General features: G+C 28.1%; 1 protein-coding gene across 1 annotated transcript; it reads right to left on the bottom strand.

Annotated features, from left to right (window-relative positions):
- Window positions 1-1,526: 1,526 nt before the first annotated feature.
- LOC129313982 (potassium transporter 5-like) lies at window positions 1,527-15,282 on the bottom strand. The gene is made up of 10 exons (XM_054957363.1): window positions 15,189-15,282; window positions 10,173-10,282; window positions 8,387-8,612; window positions 6,596-6,844; window positions 5,730-5,768; window positions 5,323-5,583; window positions 4,709-4,761; window positions 4,455-4,569; window positions 3,197-3,451; window positions 1,527-2,790 (listed from the first exon to the last, which is right to left on the bottom strand). Exons 1-10 carry the CDS (start codon window positions 15,280-15,282, stop codon window positions 1,736-1,738), a joined length of 2,457 nt encoding a protein of 818 aa, XP_054813338.1. The 3' UTR covers window positions 1,527-1,735.
- Between the last annotated feature and the right edge of the window lie 3,098 nt (window positions 15,283-18,380).

An 18,380-nucleotide genomic window follows, 5' to 3' on the forward strand; every position in this document is an offset into this window, starting at 1 on the left:
GATAAGTACATGTTCGAATTTTGACAAGTCAATATTATCAAATAAATTATAAAAATTATCAAATAAATGTTTAGATACTGACAAGTTAGTGTTCAGGTTTTAATAAGTAAATATCATGTTGTTATATCCTTTGAAATACCTTATACAAGTTATCCATGATATTATCTACTACAAGTTCTAATATTGTCAATTAATTATATGTGCGTAACTACTTGTCATCCCTAGAAGCAACTTGTAATCCATTTAACTTTTTACCAAATCAAATTATAGATATATTATAAATTTACAAATACATATCCTACATTAACCAGACAACATATTTTCACAATACAAAATCCAATTATCTTGAGGAGGGACTTCCAACATTCAAAAGGGCATTCATCAAAATCAAAGGCATTTTTTGCTTTTTACTTGAAAACATAATTTCATTTGGGTCCTTCAAGCCTACTAAGAAATTTCACCATTCAAAATTTAACAAGCAAAGATCTAATTGTTATATTCTTTGAAGTAACTCATACAAGTTATCCATGATCTTATCAACTAGTTAATATTGTCAAGTATATGTTCATAACTACTTGTCATATTTAGAATCAACTTGTAATCCATTTAACTTTCTCGTACATCAAATTATAAATATTTTATAAATTTACAAACATACCCTACATTAACAAGACAATATTCTTATTTTTACAATACAAAATACACTTATCCTGAGGAGGGACTTCCAGCATTCAAAAGAGCATTCATGAAAATCAGGGGCACTTTTTACTTTTTACCTCAGAACATAAATTCACTTGGGTTCTTTGGGCCTGTAAAGAAATAAATTTCAGATTCTATATTGGCATTCTCTGCAATTTTCTTCCTTCCGAGGACCCTAGATGCTATTGTCCCTAAATCTTAACAGTTCGTATCAAACCATTATTCTCTCACCTCCAAAACTTGCTTCTTTTTGCATGGCATGTTCTCAGTGCTATTATGATAAAATAACTTTTTTTTAATGGAATGATAAACTAATCCTATTGACTGGGTTCATAATGATCCTGATTCAAACAAAAGTATGAAAGGACTTAATACACTTCAATAAGATATATGTTCCTTTTTTGGGAAAATCACATCCAAGGAGTTAAGAAAGTTATTTATAGATAAGGACTAATACAAAATAGATTATTATTAAAATGAAAACATGACTTATTTTTTTTCCCTTGAATGGAACTAGTTGTTAGTCCTTGCCTTTGAATAATTTGCTTTAGTGGTTTTTAGATGTGATTCTCCCTTCTTTCTTGGCTAACAATAAGATCAATGTTTCAAATCTTATTATCAATATTAAATAGTTGTGCCATAAAATGATGGTTAATTAATTAAATTATAGTAGAACTGGAAGCTAAGGTGTTGCATGACGCATGATAAAACAGAAAAATTCTTGTTATAAAGAAAATTAACATGCTCATAATTCATCAGTATTCTATTTTGAAAAAACTAACTTCACCACATATATCAACTGAACATACAACGTAAATTTTAGGGAATTAATAAAGTAACTTCCAACTAGCCAAACCATTCAAAGTACAGATTCCACACACACACACACACACTCTCTCTCTCTCTCTCTCTCTCTCTCATAGACACATACATAACACACACATAAGATAATCAAAATCTACAGCAAGCCATCTCAGATTCTGTGCAATACACAGAAAAACATGTCTAGATGAGTGTATTCATTTGAGCACTTACATCATATCTCATATGTCATTCCAACTTTGAGAAGCTTAGAATGTGGGATGCCAATTAAATCTTGTCCTTGTCTAAAATTTTTCCTCAAGAAACTGTAGACATAATTGACAACTATCTTCTTGAGTAACGATGACTGAGGCTGTGCCATTACTTGAGTTTCTCCCAGCAAATATACTACACCTTTCTCCTTGGCTCTCTCCACAAACCCTATCTCCTCTTCTGCATTATTATTTTCTACAAGAACTATATTAGGATTAGAGATTATTGATGTCGATGACTTCACTGTTCTACTTGAGTGAACAGGATCATCTTCAGCAAGAATAGAATCATCTTCTGGTGTTGGGATTGATGATGGGACTATTCGATTGGAATAAGATTTTCCATCACTACGGCGATGATGATCAGTACTATTGCTTAATTCTGCTCCCCCAAGATCTGTAGAAAGACTTTGATGACGAATGAACTCCTTTAGTTGCTCAATTAATTGTTGCTCAAACTCCGAGTGTTCATTGATTAGATCATTGTAACCAAACCTGGCAACACAGCGGAAAATTCTGAACTCTTTTGGCTGAACTTGTCTAAATAGGAACCTCTCTTCCAATGCAATTCTACTGACAGGGATGGACTTTAAGGTCACAAACACTACAACAGAATGAATGGATGGTACATTGGCAAGGAAGTGAGAGAAGATTGGAGGAACGCCTTCAACAAGCTCGGAATATAGGAGCGCTACACCGGGAATTCGCCGTGTTGCCTGGTTGTTTACTAGCTGTCTCAGATGTTCACCTGAGACCTTGTGGTTCACCTCAAACATGTACTCTTGTGTTTTTGTGTAGTGCCATATGGCCATCAAGGTCATCAAGAACAAGGCAAGTAGTAGTGGAAGAAAGCCTCCTTGAGTGAATTTAGTTAGCATAGATGATAAATAAACTATCTCTATCGAAATGAAAACCACAAAGAAAAGAGCGATCCACCATATACTTGTCTTCCATATAACAAGCATAATGAGAGTGACCATGCAGGTCGTTACAACCATCACAGTGCACACAGCGATTCCTGCCAAAAGTGGGTGGTAAAGAAGGATAGTTAATATACATCCTTTCTCTTTTCTGAGAAAAATAATTTTCGGTCCCTTTACTTTTAGCTTGTTTTAGTATTAGTCCCTTAAGTTTATCTATCTACAATGTTAATATCTATATTTTTTTAAATATGACCATAAGGACTTGACGGTGGTGGCTAATTAATGTGTACATCACCTTTGTTACTTCTTGTGCTAACTTGTTAAAATCATGACGACTAGTTGTCTATAAAGAGTAGAAGGCAAAAACAAAAAAAAAAAAAACAAAAAAAGAAAACACAAGTAGGACATTAAAGCAGAATTCTTAAACATGTGTATACATAGAAAAATACGTGTATACAAATATTCATATGTATATATGGTGATATATATGGTGAAGCTTACCATAAGCATGGCCAATATTTTCTGTGGTTCTGAAAGAAGCAACGACAATGACACAAGCAAGCATAAGAATGAAGTTGATCTCAGGTATGTAGACTTGACCTTCATAATTGGAAGATTTATGCATAACCTTCACTCTTGGAAAACAACTCAAACTTACAGACTGTCGTATTATAGAAAATGCCCCAGAAATCATAGCTTGGCTGGCAATAATAGCAGCAGCTACCGCAGACACAAATGTTGGCCAGTACAATGGGTCTGCATGTGATTAAGACCAATATTAATATCAAAAATCACTGCAATTAACTAATGAAAATTAACTTATTAAATATGTCTTGAAATGAAAAAAATGGTATTACTCTGTTTCTATTTATAAGAGAAACTATCACTTTTTACTTTTTTTTGTATAAGTAAAATCACATATTTCAATAAACATTTATCACATATTTTCTAAATTACCTCTCAAAATTTATATTAACAAGAAATCATTAATGCATGCTTATGTTAATTAACATAGGACATTTTAGTCTAATTTCTTTATTTTCAGACATAATTATTATGGTTAACTAATTTTTTTAAACTATGTGATATAGTTTTTTCTCTTGTATAGAAACGGAGTAAAACATAGTGTACAATGAGCCATAAATTAAAATTAAATTTATAACTTTAGTAAAATTGAAGAATGGTGATAAAAAATTTTCAATGTGGCTTAGATTAAAGACCAAATAATCTTTCTAGAAGATGCCTATAATGGGAACCAAAGGGAGTACAAATATTCATGTCTTGAACACTAGAGGGATCATTATATTCTTCAAACTTTGTGTAATCACTAAACATTTTTTTCCTATGGCAATAGACACAAATTGCTGGTGTAGGGCAAAAGATTTACCTATAACAAATTGCTGATATAGAGCGAAAGATTTACCTAATTTTTAAGGCAACGGTTTTTTTAGACTTTGTGATCATCAAAAGTTATATTAAAAAAACTATTACTTATTAATATGTTAGGCAACATTTTTTCTGCCTGGAAAATTAATTTTGTTACGATGAAAATGCTGTGGTTAATTTATGAAGGCTCTCCTCTAGCTAGTTATCAATATAAAATATAAATCTATAACAAGTTACGTTCTTCATAAACTACGCGCACATTGATTGTCTGACTCGTTTTAGATTCTGTCCAATGCATTGAGAAATGTGTGTGTAGTTGATAATAAAGATCTAGTGTTAGTGTCATCAGCAAGAAAGAAGCTAATTAGTTTACCAGGTATTGACTTGTAAAAGGTATCTGATACATCGTCTGGGAACTTTCTAAGGTATGCCCCTTGACCACTGTATGCACAAACTAGTGTTGGCATTGTCACACAAGAGAAGCTAATCTATAACCAAAAGAAGCAAGACTTGGTTAAAAACTGTCACGATACGAAATTGAAATTTTAAGACTACACAGATTATTAGATTGCAGATTACAATGTATATATAGTTCAAAAAATGTATGATAACACATATACTAATTACCTGGACTGCTCTTACGTTGAAGTGGCCCAAATCCGCAAACATTGCCTCAGTTCCTAATTCATTGAAAGATATATAAACAAATCTGTTAGAAGCTAAGAAATTCCAATGTTGCTATATATTGTTTTGTTGTGCATGTATGTGTGTACGTGTGAGAGAATTTTTCTTATTTGTTTTATGAAAAAGTAGTTATCAAAATATTGGGAGTTAGTATATATTAATTAGAGCTAGGTCCCAAATTTTTTTCTAAAAGATGGGTTACAAATATTACTTCAAATAATTATAAAAATTGAAGTTTCAATTGTAAGGTGAGACTCTCATTTAAATCTTTTAAGTCACTTTCAATTATGATTTGCAATTGAGACTCTCATTTTTGCAACTATTTGAATCAGTATTTATAACATATTTTTAATAAAATTTTATAGGACCTAGTAATGTTATTTAATTAAACTGTTTGAAAACCTAACTCTGACTCTCCCTCAATTAATATCAAACTATTTAAAAAAATACATTAACTTGCACCATAAAATGACAATGATATAGTTCATTTTACATTTTAATATATGCGTATGCAGTGCACATAAATTATTCATCATAAAGGAAAATATTATATGTACCTGTAATGCACAAAAAGATTCCACCAAGAGAAATCCAACCTTTCTTGCCATTCCTTTTGAAGTAATCGACAATATAGAGGGGATTAAAAGCTCTCAAAACAGTAATATCATATTTGAATAAGTTGTAGAGACCTATGCCCCCAATGAAGGAGAACCACACCAACACCAATGGGGCAAACGAGGACCCCACTTTGTCTGTCCCAAAACGTTGCACTGTGAACAGTCCGATTAAGATTGCTACAGAGATCCCAACAACAGCATCTGCAATAACAGATATATATATATATATATATATATCAGGAAATTTAAAAAAATATATAATAGTAATCAATATATTAACATGCACCATACTTAAATTAATCATGAATAGTATGACTATTTTTAAAATTACAGAATTAGGACTGTACTTTCTCCAAGAGACTTGATCCCGCTTACTGCTGAAAGCACTGCATATGCATGACATAAAGATAGTGTCAATAATTACAGAATTCTAATTAATTGATTCCTAAAGAAAGGCAATTCGGTTTCTTTTTCTATGATTATAACTTTCAATCTGATTAAATTTTTTCTATAACCCTTTAATTTCTCGTGTCATTAAAGGGTCATTGTGCTTTACACACGCACATACAAGTTTAGGAGATTTGGGTCTTGGGAGCTGCTAAAGGCATGGCATGTCTCCAGGCCTAAAAAATACTTCCGGAGGTACTTACAAAGAACTCTAATAAGGTCTTCACATCTCACAATTTTGTAAGTTATGGATCAAATTTTATTAATTAAACAAACATTTGTTTATGCTCTCTTCACACTTGGTGTAGCATATTGAACTAATGTGTCAGGTAAATATGCACTCCCTCTGCCTTTATAAAACTTGTTTTATTTTGCAAAATTACAATATCAATAAAATCAATTAAATATTACAGTTTAAAATTTTAGTTTCTCCTAAAAAAAATATAATTTTTAAAAATATCTATCATTTAATAATGAAAGGGAAAAAAGACATTTAAAGAGGAGATTATTTTTGAAATAATTAATTTTCATTAATCAATCTTTATTTTTCTCAAAATGTTTTATATTATTATGCAATATCAAATCATTCTGAAATATATATATATATATATATATAAAATATATTAGAAAATGGGGGGAGAGAGTTCGTAAAATCTATATCATGTTGTTGGCAAGCATTCGATCTTAAAGTTTGATATAATAATAAATTAAAGAGGAAAACATGCGTGTGTAGCAATACTAGTCAAGAGAGAAGAGAAAATATGACCTGAAATGGCAGGTGTAAGAATTCCATCTCCAATTACCATGGAGGTTGACATGATAGTAACAAAGAATATTACAAGTGGGGCCCATTTGCTATTCTCGAGAGTTGACTTCACCTTTTGAGCCCTTTTGAGTGAGCTCGAAGGCGTTTCTAGTTTGTAATTGGAGACTTGTGTGTCCTCTGCTTGCCTATTTGGGAGTGAACTCAGCTTCGCATATCGGCATAGCAACGAATACAAAGCAAATGTACCACCTAACACACAAATTACCAATTAATGTCAAGTGGGAAATTAAAGTTGTATTTTTAATGAGAAATTTAAATATCTATATATATATATTATTAATTATATGGAAATACATTTTATTGAGCAAATGAAATGTAATTAATAACTTTTATTTAACAAAAGAAAAAGAAAACCATATTTTGATAGTTAATACTTATTGCATACTCCTTCCGTTCTAAATTATAAGATATTTTTAGATAAAATTATGCTTATCAATAAACTATATTAAATACACTTTACAACATTAAGATAAAAATTTAAATGTCCTTCATTTAATACTCCATTTATGAAAGAATATTAAAGAGAGAGAATATAATAGGAAGGCAATATTGGAATAATGTTATTAATAAAACCTTGTTTTGTCAAAATGTTTTATATTTGGAACTCTAATCTCTCCTAAAAGTATCTTATAAATTGAAATGGAGGCAATACCCTTCAAAAAAAAAGTATATCATTATAACTCTATATTTCTACTATTTCATTTCATTTTTTTAAAACAATATTTATATTAGGTTTAGATGTCACCTCTTACTATTTTCCCTAAACCTATTCCCAATGTACACATAATTTTCATATGAAACTAATTAATCAATGAAACAAAATAACTTAATAAACAAAATAAAATCATTAGTAATAATATACACTACCTCTGATTTTAAGTCACTTTTAATATATGTCACCAGAACTAAAAAAATCTTAAGATTCATTAACTTAGTCTTAAAATTTAATAAGTTTTTAATTTTGTGTCTATCAAATATATAAATTTTAATAACGTGATTTGTCTCACTAACATTTAATGGAGGTTAAGAAGAAAAAAGAAAAATTGTGATTAAAAGAAAATGATAAGCCTTATAAATATGACTAAAAAAATCTCTCTACTTTATAAATAAGACAGGAAGGAGTATATTATAAAATTATAATAAGCCACACTATTACTCCTCCAGTCTTATTTACAATGCAATGATAGTATTTGTTTTGGTCATATTCATTAGATACCTACATGATTTTTTATATTATATCTTTACCTTGTTGTCTCTACTAAATGTTATATTATTTTATTTTTAAAGTATGTATATTTAATAGGGATAAAGTAGGAAACTTGTTGAATTTTTAAATAAAATTAATAAGGTTTAAGATTTTTCTTAATTTTAGAGAAATATGTTGAAAATGACATATAGATACTCCCCTGTTTCTCTATAAAAGAGAAAAATTATATCATATAATTTAAGAAAATCAGTTAACTACAATGATTATGTCTAAAAAATAAAGAAATTAGACTAAAATACTCTATGTTAATCAACATAAGTATGCATTAATTTTTTTTTGTTAATATAAATTATGAGGGGTAATTTAAAAAATTTATAATAAATGTTTATTGAAATTTGTGATTTTACTTAAAAAAACCAAAAAAAAATTCTCTAACAAATAAAAATGGACAGAGTAGGACTGTAGGTAAGTTATGAACAAGCTCATCCTTTTGACTTATATTATGTGCAAATTAATCTACTAACCTTCCCCATTGTCGTTGGCCCAAAGCACAATGAAGATGTACTTGATGAAGGGAACAGCCAAAATGGTATAGATAATGAGAGAGAGACATCCAATGATGTCGTCAGTGTTGTGAATTTGACCATCAGTGAAAGTGCTGGCATACACATACAAGGGTGACGTCCCTATGTCCCCATATATTATTCCTATGCTTTGGAATGCTAAACTCAATGTTCTTCTCCAGCTTGTCTGTCATTAACCACATTCAATACATCAATCAACATATAAAATGCTGAGTTTGAACCAAATTTTATAAATCATGAATACGTACTGTGATTTATATTATTTCTTAGAGTCGAAGTGATGCACAAGAAAGTGTAAAACAAATTAAATCTGCTATAATCCAGAAATTGTAATTAATTAAGAGAAAATTAATCATTTAGTTCTTTAATGTTTGGTTTAGTTATAACTCAATTTTTAAACTTTGACTCGTTATAAATTGGTTCTTATCATTTTGACTCAGTTTCAACTCAATTCTTGAATTTTAACTCTTGCAATTTAGTCTCTATAATTTTGACCAATTAAAATATTGCTCCTTAAATTTAAAAAATAAAATTATAAATATTACAATTATGTTAAAATTTAGGACTAATATTTTAAATTACCAAATTTTTTTAATCTTTAAAAAAATTATAAAGATTAAATTTTAAAATACTTTTAATATTTATAATTTTATTTTTTAAAATATAAAAACTTATATTTAAATGGTTAAAACTATAGGGACTGAGTTGTAAGAATCAAAGTTCAAGGACTGAGTTACAATTAGGTCAAAACTATAAAGACCAAATGATTAATTTTTCTCTTAATGAAATAGTCAAATGATCTTAGTATATATGTTTGTTCATGTATAGCAATCAAACAATGTTATGATTTAAAAAAAAATACAAATGTCGTTGGTTGGGACACTAGTTTACATTCTTCAAGCTCTTTAGCAATTGACCTCCCCACCCCTAAAGTTAAATTTAATTGAAGATATCATATAATTTGTCAATGGAAGCTGTCTTGTTTCCTTTTCTAAATTCTCATAAATCATCGGTGACATGATTTTTTTAAAAAATTATAACTGATTATATGAAGGAGAATGAGAAAAAAGTCAATAGAGTATATCATTTAAAATTATATGCAAGTTATTAATAAATTTCAGCTTTGATAAAAACAATTACTAAAATTTGAGTTCAACCACTAGCTAATTCATTAACATAGCACTAAATAACAAGGCCCGGAAAATACCCTAAACTCAAAATCATATGAAGGAAGTATCATATCACACCTATATCCATATAATTAAACACCAAAATATAACCTCCAGCCGCTTAGACCAACGGGTTAGTGAGTTGATTCAACTTAATTAGAAGCTTCGAGTTTGAGCTCTGGATATGAAAGTGGTACACCCATCAGTTGCTGACGAAATTTGTTTTAGTTATTAAATACATATAATATTGGAGCAAAAGCAAATATATATATATATATATATATAATTTATAACATGTTTTACTACGTTCTCCAGCTCTTATTAGTATGACTAATTACTTCAGATTTCATAAAATATATTAGGAAATTGTAACTAGTTGATAATAACATCACAAACAAAATGAAGCATGAGGAAAGAAATGCAATTGATGACCGAATTTAAGTAGAAATTAGAGGGAAAAAACAGAAAAAGTAAAAAATAGACGCTGCTTTAGTGGATCATATATGAACTATATGTTGTTAAGCAATAAGATGAAAAAGAAAAAGAAAATTAAAGACCTGTGAGGAATGGGTTTTGTTGAAGAGAAGCCTTCCAGCTTCCAAATTGAGTGAGTCAACTCGTCCCAGTTTGGCCCATGACACCTCCTTTCTTTCAGGGGATCTGATCCCTGTGTTGTTTCTGAGTCACCTTCCATGGTTTCCCTACGTAAAATCTTTAATTTGATTCCTCGGAGTATCTTTTTTGTTTGGACGAGGTTTAGTTTCGACTCCGTTCGGATTTTATAGGCACAAAAGTCAAAAGTGGCTGCTTTCTCTCAATTTTGTTTAGATCGTCAATACATGCGTTGGAATTGAGAAAAATATCATTTAAGGACCATGGAAGCAATTTAACATCAATAAGAACTAAACAATTTTGAAATAACACTATAGGAGCAGTAGACTGATTTGAAAATAATTTTAGATGAAAAAAGACTATAATACCCTTGTTTTTCTTTTTCTTTTTTTAAAAAAATTGTCAACTAGCAAATAGTCTTTTATTAAATATGAATACGTATTCGTAAATTAAATGTGAATGGGTACTTGTTGAGATATGATCTATACTTGTCTTTTCCTACAACTAAATTATTTCAAATTCTAGAACTTGTCAATTAATGAATACTTCTTATTAAATATGAATGGGTATTTGTTAATAATGACTGACTATTTCTTTAAATATGATCTACACTTATTCCTTCCCACAATTTAGTTTTTTCATGTTATTGAACTTATCAATTAGCGAATGACCTTTGTTAAATGTGAATGGATAATTATTAATTAATGAATGGCTACTTGTTGAAACATGATCTACAATTATTCCTTCCTACAACCAAATTTTTCAAATTCTTTAACTTACTAATTAGCAAATGGCTTCTTGTTAAATAGAAATGAGTACTTGTTAATTTATGAATGGTTATTTGTCAATTAAAAAAACAAAAGCAACGGTATTATAGTCTTTTTCTATCTAAAATTATTTTTAAATCAGTCTCCTAATCCTGCAGTGATATTTCAAAATTTTTTACCCTTTGATTGATATTCCATCTGTTAAAAAATATAAGGCATTTTTTATTTTTTAATGTGTAATCATTGCCTTTTTCTCAAAAGTGACCCTATTGATATGACTTTATATTTGTTATAGATTGTTTAATAGCGGTAAATATGAAAAGATAGGGTTAGTTAAAAAGTAGGTAACTACTTTATTGGTGAATGAGATTCGATTAAAAATACCTTACATTTTTTAATAGAAGGAGTATTAAATACAGTCAGTGGTCTTTGAATGACATTTTCCCTTGGAATTTTTTAGCCTTTGATTGGTATTAAATACAGTCAGTGGTCTTTAATTTTCAGGTGGTCTGTGCTTCGTCTGGTCATCATTTTCATATCATTATTACTCTATTTTTATCGACGAAAATCATATTACTTTAATATATTTTTAAGAATTAAATTATTTATTTTCTGAAAAAAATGTAACAAGCTCATATAGTTTTGATTGGTATAATTTAATTTATTAAAATAAACTAGTTTAATCCTTAAAAATTTTCAATAAAAAGCTCTCCATCCCTCTTGTCCTAATTATAAAACAGAGAAAAAACATTTATTTTTATTTACTTATAACTCACGCTATTGAATTTTTATTACAAGATTTTTCTTTTACTCCACATTAAATGTTAGTAAATACAATATTAAAGTAAAATATATTTAATAGAAAAAAATTTAAAAATTTATTAAAATTTTAAAATAATTAATGAATTTTAAGATTTTTCTTGATTCTAGTAAAATATTTTAAAATTATTTATAAATAAAATCAGAAGGCTTTATAAAAATAAAAAATCCCAATTTTAAGATGTCTTCTTTTTTTTTTTTCACTGCCAGATGTCTTTCAAAAATACAAACAATATTTCATTTTTGGCCTTTTAGTTTTACTGATATCCTTGAATTTTGAGGAAGCGCGTCAGTTTTAATTTTTTAATTTACTACATTTTCCATAATAATATTCTATCTATTTAATTAACAGATGTATAATTAAAAATTTGGAATTTTTTTAGCCAATAAAATAACTTAGTTGAGTAATACTTCCTCCATCTAAAATAATAAGACAACATTGAACAAGTTTTGTTGTACTAAATATAAAACCAATTTGATAAAAATAAGATTTTATTAACGATACTTTTTTAATATTACCAGTAAAAAAAGAATATAAATGATTGTAAATTTAAAGTTATATTAAATGAATAATATTTTTGAAAGTTTATATTTTATTTTGAAAAGTAAATTTAAAAAGTGTTATTATTGAGCTTTATTATTGGCTTATGTAAACTTATCTCAATTTTTTTTATTAACTTGGGATGAAGGGAGTAACTTCTTTTTTAACTATGTGAAAAATATTCCAATCAAGACAAGAGGAAATACTAGTTTGTAGAATATAATAAGGGAAAAAAACAATAATTGATCATTATAGTTTCATCAAATTTTACTTTTAATCCATGTAATTTATTTTCAGTGTTTTTAATTCTTATAGTTTCTGTAATTTAACATCATTAGGGATTTGAGGAACAAACAACATCCAATCTTGCTAAAATTATAAGGACTAAAAACATTGAAAGAAATAGAGGGACTAAAAGCAAAAGAAGATGAGATTATAGGGATCAATAATTCTGTTTTCCCATTATATATAATAATAATAATAACTAAAGTAGGTATTGTTTACTTTATGATTGAATTGTCGTGTAGAAGTTGGCATCCTGCACGGGCACAACCTTAGGAAAAAAGACATTTGCGATGATGGATTTTACTTCTTTTAAAAATGTTATCCACTATATCAACGATATTTTTAAGTGAGAATGACATTTGATGGGCAAAATATAAGATTATTTTCATGTTAACGCCCAAAAAAAAAGTCAGAAGTAGAAGCTTAATTTCTTCAATTTTAAATCATCAATAATTGAGACTTTCGAACTCTTTCCTCACATATTTTTGTCTGAATGGAATCCCTTATAGTCATTGTATTGTCTTTTTTTTTTTAACTTTTAAGCATAATCATCAAATGCTCATGACATTGATTTTTCCAATAGTTTTCCATATGATATGTTGCAAAAATATAATTTAGATTTTTCTGTTCCATCTTCATTAGAAACATATGAGGAGGGTTACTGAATCTATACAAGGAGCTAGTGCTTTTTTTCACCATTTTTATTACAAATAAAAATAAAAAAGAACTTATTTTGGTAAAATTTAATTTTTATTCTTTTAAGAAAGAATGACAATTAAGGAACTTATGAGAATATTAGTGTAAATGAGGGCCTTTAAGTTATAAATATATAAATTTGAGTTATAAATTTCAAAATTTTCAGTTATGAACGTACATGTCCTCATTTTGTATTTATTTAATTTCCTTATATGATCTTTTAATATATTATCATTCTCTCTTCTTTTAAAGTTTTTCTATATTTCATGGAAGTGGATCCCCTATAGCGATCAGCTGTAATTTATCAATAAAATCCAACCATTCCAATAATACAATATCTAGGCGATCGATCTATGTCACACACATTGTTGACTTTTAGTTAAAGTTTACTTTGTCCTATATTTAAAAATTATCTTTTAATAAACTTTGTTTGAAACCTGTTTATTAATAAATTGAATTTTAAGGGACTAACGATCATTTCCATAATTAAATATCATGAGGGCATATTCAAATACAGTCTTGAACCATAATAAGACAAAATGCATTATTTTAACATACAATCGCTTGATGAATTGTTAAAATAGCTGGGTTTTACTAATGGCACATGCTACTGTCATTAGGTCAACACTGTGGTGGAGAAAATGTTTTTGTATGAAGAGCATTTAAGTAATGTTGTTAAAATTTTAATTTTATTAAAGTCCCCTTGAGATTTAATGAAAATGTTGTAATTCTTGGGAACAAAATAAGTCGCTTGTACCAAATCCATGGGGCTCCTTTTTGAGTGAAGAAAATTAATAGAAGGGACTAGTTTCTCATAATGTAGTGAATTAAAGTTCGAATTCCTGTTGAAAAATATGCCTACATTTAATATTTGATCATATCTTGAATGTGATTGTCTTCAATGAAAAAACACCCATGAGCAATCAAAAAAGAATTGCCTTCCTAAGCTCCAAAAGAGTGCTATGAAGTAATCCTCTTACCATAGGATTCCAACCCTTCACTGTAAAATCTAAATAATAAACTAGACAGTGATAGTGCATGTGATAGTAAATTAAATTACCAGCATATAAGCGTACATGATTTGGCCATAATTGCTAAGCCACACTAAGCAAGTCCAACTAGATCTTCCTTTCCATACCTTTAGAATTATGCGGCTTTTGGTGGAGAAGCACACAATGAGTTAGGGTTAGAAAAGAGATCACCTGGCCTATTTAATAATTACTTATTGGTAGAGACGGTAATGACTGAACAAGCCTGAAAAATCTCAAGGCTGAGCGTGAGAGTTAGAAGATTTTGAGAGTTAGAAGATTTTTTTATTTCAAGCCTATTCAAATTGTCTGAATAAGCTTAAAGAAATATGGGCCAAGCCCAAACTAGAATGGGCTTAGCCCAAATATCCAAAATCTTTTTTTATTATTAATAAAAATAATATATATATAAATAAATAGATAAAATGGAAATATTAATTTTTAAAAAAAAAAAAAATTGAAATTAGCTAAAAATAAAATAATATTTAACAATATATCTTTTTTATATGTTTGGATATTTTAACTTGATCCCACCAAATCTCCCTCCATTAAGTCTAATCCACTTGAATTATCAGCTCTACTTATTGGGCCATCCACTATGGCTTTAATAATTTAAATCAATGGCCCACACTAGTTTTAGCTGCTAACTAGAACTCAATAGATCGTGTGTCTAACCTATATGATTACACAATTTAGTTGGACTTAAATTTAAATATTACAGGACCACGCGTTAACCTGTTTTAATAAATACTGAAATAATAATATAAATCCACACATAAAAATACAACATTCATTTCTTGGAATAATTGGCATTGTAATGTAGACCTCCGAGGCATGGTATTTCTTCAATCGATATATTCAGTTTCCTTTTGGGCTTAAAAAGCAAGTAGCAACCATCCAACCTCAGATTGAACTGCATGGTTACGTTGCCAAGAAACTGATCTACCACAAACTTCTACACTGTTGCATTTATTATTCTGAATCATTTTAATTGCTGTAGAATCCATTAACCTTCTTGTTTCTAATAAACCGCATACTGTATTTAATAATGCACTTAGTTGCAGCTTGATGAATGAAGGGAGTGAGACCGGTTTGATTTTATATTAAAAATGTTGGATTAACGAAATTCTTAAAAAATCTTTGTGTAAAAGGTTATACTTTATCTTTGGAATATTTCATATCCATAAAAAGTCAGAAGTGGTTACTTTCTTTCAATTTTAAATTATCAATAAATGAGCTTAGATTCCAAATTCTTTCGTCGCGCATCCTCGTTCTCCGTCGGCTGCAAGCTATCTCATATCTACAAGACATTAATTTACTAAATACTAGATTTTACATTCCTTACGATACACAAAAACTTTAACCATCTATTTGGTTTTATAAAAATGGAGGATATGGGAGGGAAGAAAATTTTAATGATTTCAAACTAAAAAAAATAAAAAGTGGGGTTATTAAATTTTAATAGACGAAGAGTAAGGAAAACAATTAAAACTTTCAACCTCAATTCACCAAATTTTTCAAAAAAAAAAAAGAATTCATTAAAATCTCCCCCCACGATTCCATTTCTTCAAACCAAACTTCCATAAAAAAAATTAAAAATGGAGTAAATACCAATTTGAAAATTTCAGAAAAGTAAAATGTATCTAGCTAGAACAATATGTGGATTAATGTTTTTAGTTAATGTTTTTATATTTTTTTAATAAATAATGAAATAATTAATATGAATCCAGACATATAAATCCGACATAAAAAAGTCTCTTATATTAAATTGAGACGGTGGAAGTTCTGCATTGGAGCTTGAGGAATGAAAGAGAGTGAGACAAGTTTGATTTTATATTAACAATGTTGGGTCAAAGATATTCTTAAAAATCTTTGTCTAAAAGGTTATACTTCATCTTCGGAACATTTCACATCCATAAAAAGTCAGAAGTGGCTACTTTCTTCAATTTTAAATCATCAATAATTGAGCTTAGATTCCAAACTCTTTCGTTGCATCCTCGTTGTCAGTCGGCTTCATCCAGATATCCCAAATATCTACAAGACATTAATTTACTATGTACTAGTTTTACATCCCTTACGATAATACACAAACAACACAGACCCTCTATTTGGTTTGAGAAAAATGGAGGATACCACTACAAAAAATATAAACTTTTGGCGGTGACAAATTGGCCACCAAAACTATACTTTTGGCGATAACAATTAAATGTCGCTGCTAAAAGAAAACTTTTTGGTGGCAACTTTGATTTGTCACCACTAAAAGTTTACTTTTGGTGATGACATTTGTCGCCACTAAAAATATTTTCATAAAAATAATTTAAAAGTTTAAAATAATTTATAATAATCTACTTTTGGTGGTGACATTTTGCGCCACAAAAAAAATTTTTCATAAAAATAATTTATATAATTCACTTTTGGCAAAGACATTTGTCACCTCCAAATGTATTTTTATAAAAAATAAATTTAAAAAATTAAAAATAATTTATATAATCTACTTTTGGCAGTGACATTTTGTAAAATTATAATTTAAATTCTTTTAAAAAAGTTATGAATTGTTTTAAAAATTTAAAATTAAATAAAATTATTCAAAATATATTTATAAAATTAAATTTCTTATTTTATCTATAGAATTAGAAATAAATTAATATAGGATCATGAAACCAAAAAAATAATAGTCAAGATGTGCTCAGTTTAATTATTTAATTATTTCTAATTTTATATTGTTCATAATCATTTTTGACATATATAGCTCATATTTTTTTAAGAATTATGTTATTAAGCTAGTTTTTTAATATGATAAATTAAAATCTTGATGGGTTATTGCTTTCAATTATAATTAGGTTAAGTTATATATAAATTATTACTTACAATCAAATATGTAAATAGCATTGGGATGTAAAGTTGTACAAATGTCGTGAGATGTAAATATATTGTAGACTACTTAGGATATTACACACTTGATGCTTAACTTAATATACATATAGTGTCTACTTCTTTTACTGAGCTCTAATGACTTTTGAAAAAGGATTTCATGTAATTCCCCTAATATATTTAGGTTTTCATTGCTATAAAAAAGAAGTTACTAATAACATTTTTATAACTAATTATTACTAAGAATAATATAATAACTATTCAAATCCACCTTGCTATGAGTTGAGGATGATTAGATGTTAACTAGATTAATCACATAGGAATTCTTGTAATTATCATATATTGTAAAAGTTATTAGTATTCATTTTTCAAATTATTCAAAATGAATATTAACCAAATTTATGTGGTTAAATTAATTTTTTATTAAAATAATTTTTTAAGATATTAAAAAATTATCGACAAAATAATAGTTTTAATAAAAGAGGGAGAAACATTTAGCTATTTTGAGAGAAGATAAAAATTTAATCATTTAATTTATCAATTTTTGAGAAAATATGGAGAAGAAAAAGTAAAAGATCGTTAACATAAAATATATAATACATATTTAGAAATACACTTATACTTAATAATTTTCCATTTAAAATAAAAAATCATTAACAATTGATTACAATGTGTATGAGAATTGTATTTTACTATTTAAAAAATTATTTATTTTAAGTTCCATTTTTCTAACAAAAATAATATTTACTAGTGAAAAATAATATTTTATTAAAATTATATTTTAAATATTCATATAAATCATTTTGTCATATTAATAATTGAAAATAAAATATATATATGTATATATCTTTTTAATAATATATTATTTGCTATCTGTGTATGCAGTTGCATAACCTATATTTAATTTCGCATATAATAATTTTCGCTGCATTTAGTTCAACTGGCAAAGAAGGAAGACTTAAAGCTTAAGGTTCCGAGGTCAAAGGTTCAAAGCTTGACTTTGTCATATTTTGCAACAAATATATGACATGGCGCGTGGTATTGATGTGGTACATGAGGTGGCTTGAGAAGGCACATATGTGGTAGGTGTTATGGCACGAGATGGTGGTGTAGCACATGAGGTGGCTTGAGGGGGCACACACGTGG

The sequence above is a fragment of the Prosopis cineraria genome, unplaced genomic scaffold (assembly GCF_029017545.1).
Source record: "Prosopis cineraria cultivar Desert tree isolate PC_DT_omini unplaced genomic scaffold, ASM2901754v1 PC6, whole genome shotgun sequence".
Classification (NCBI taxonomy): domain Eukaryota; kingdom Viridiplantae; phylum Streptophyta; class Magnoliopsida; order Fabales; family Fabaceae; genus Prosopis; species Prosopis cineraria.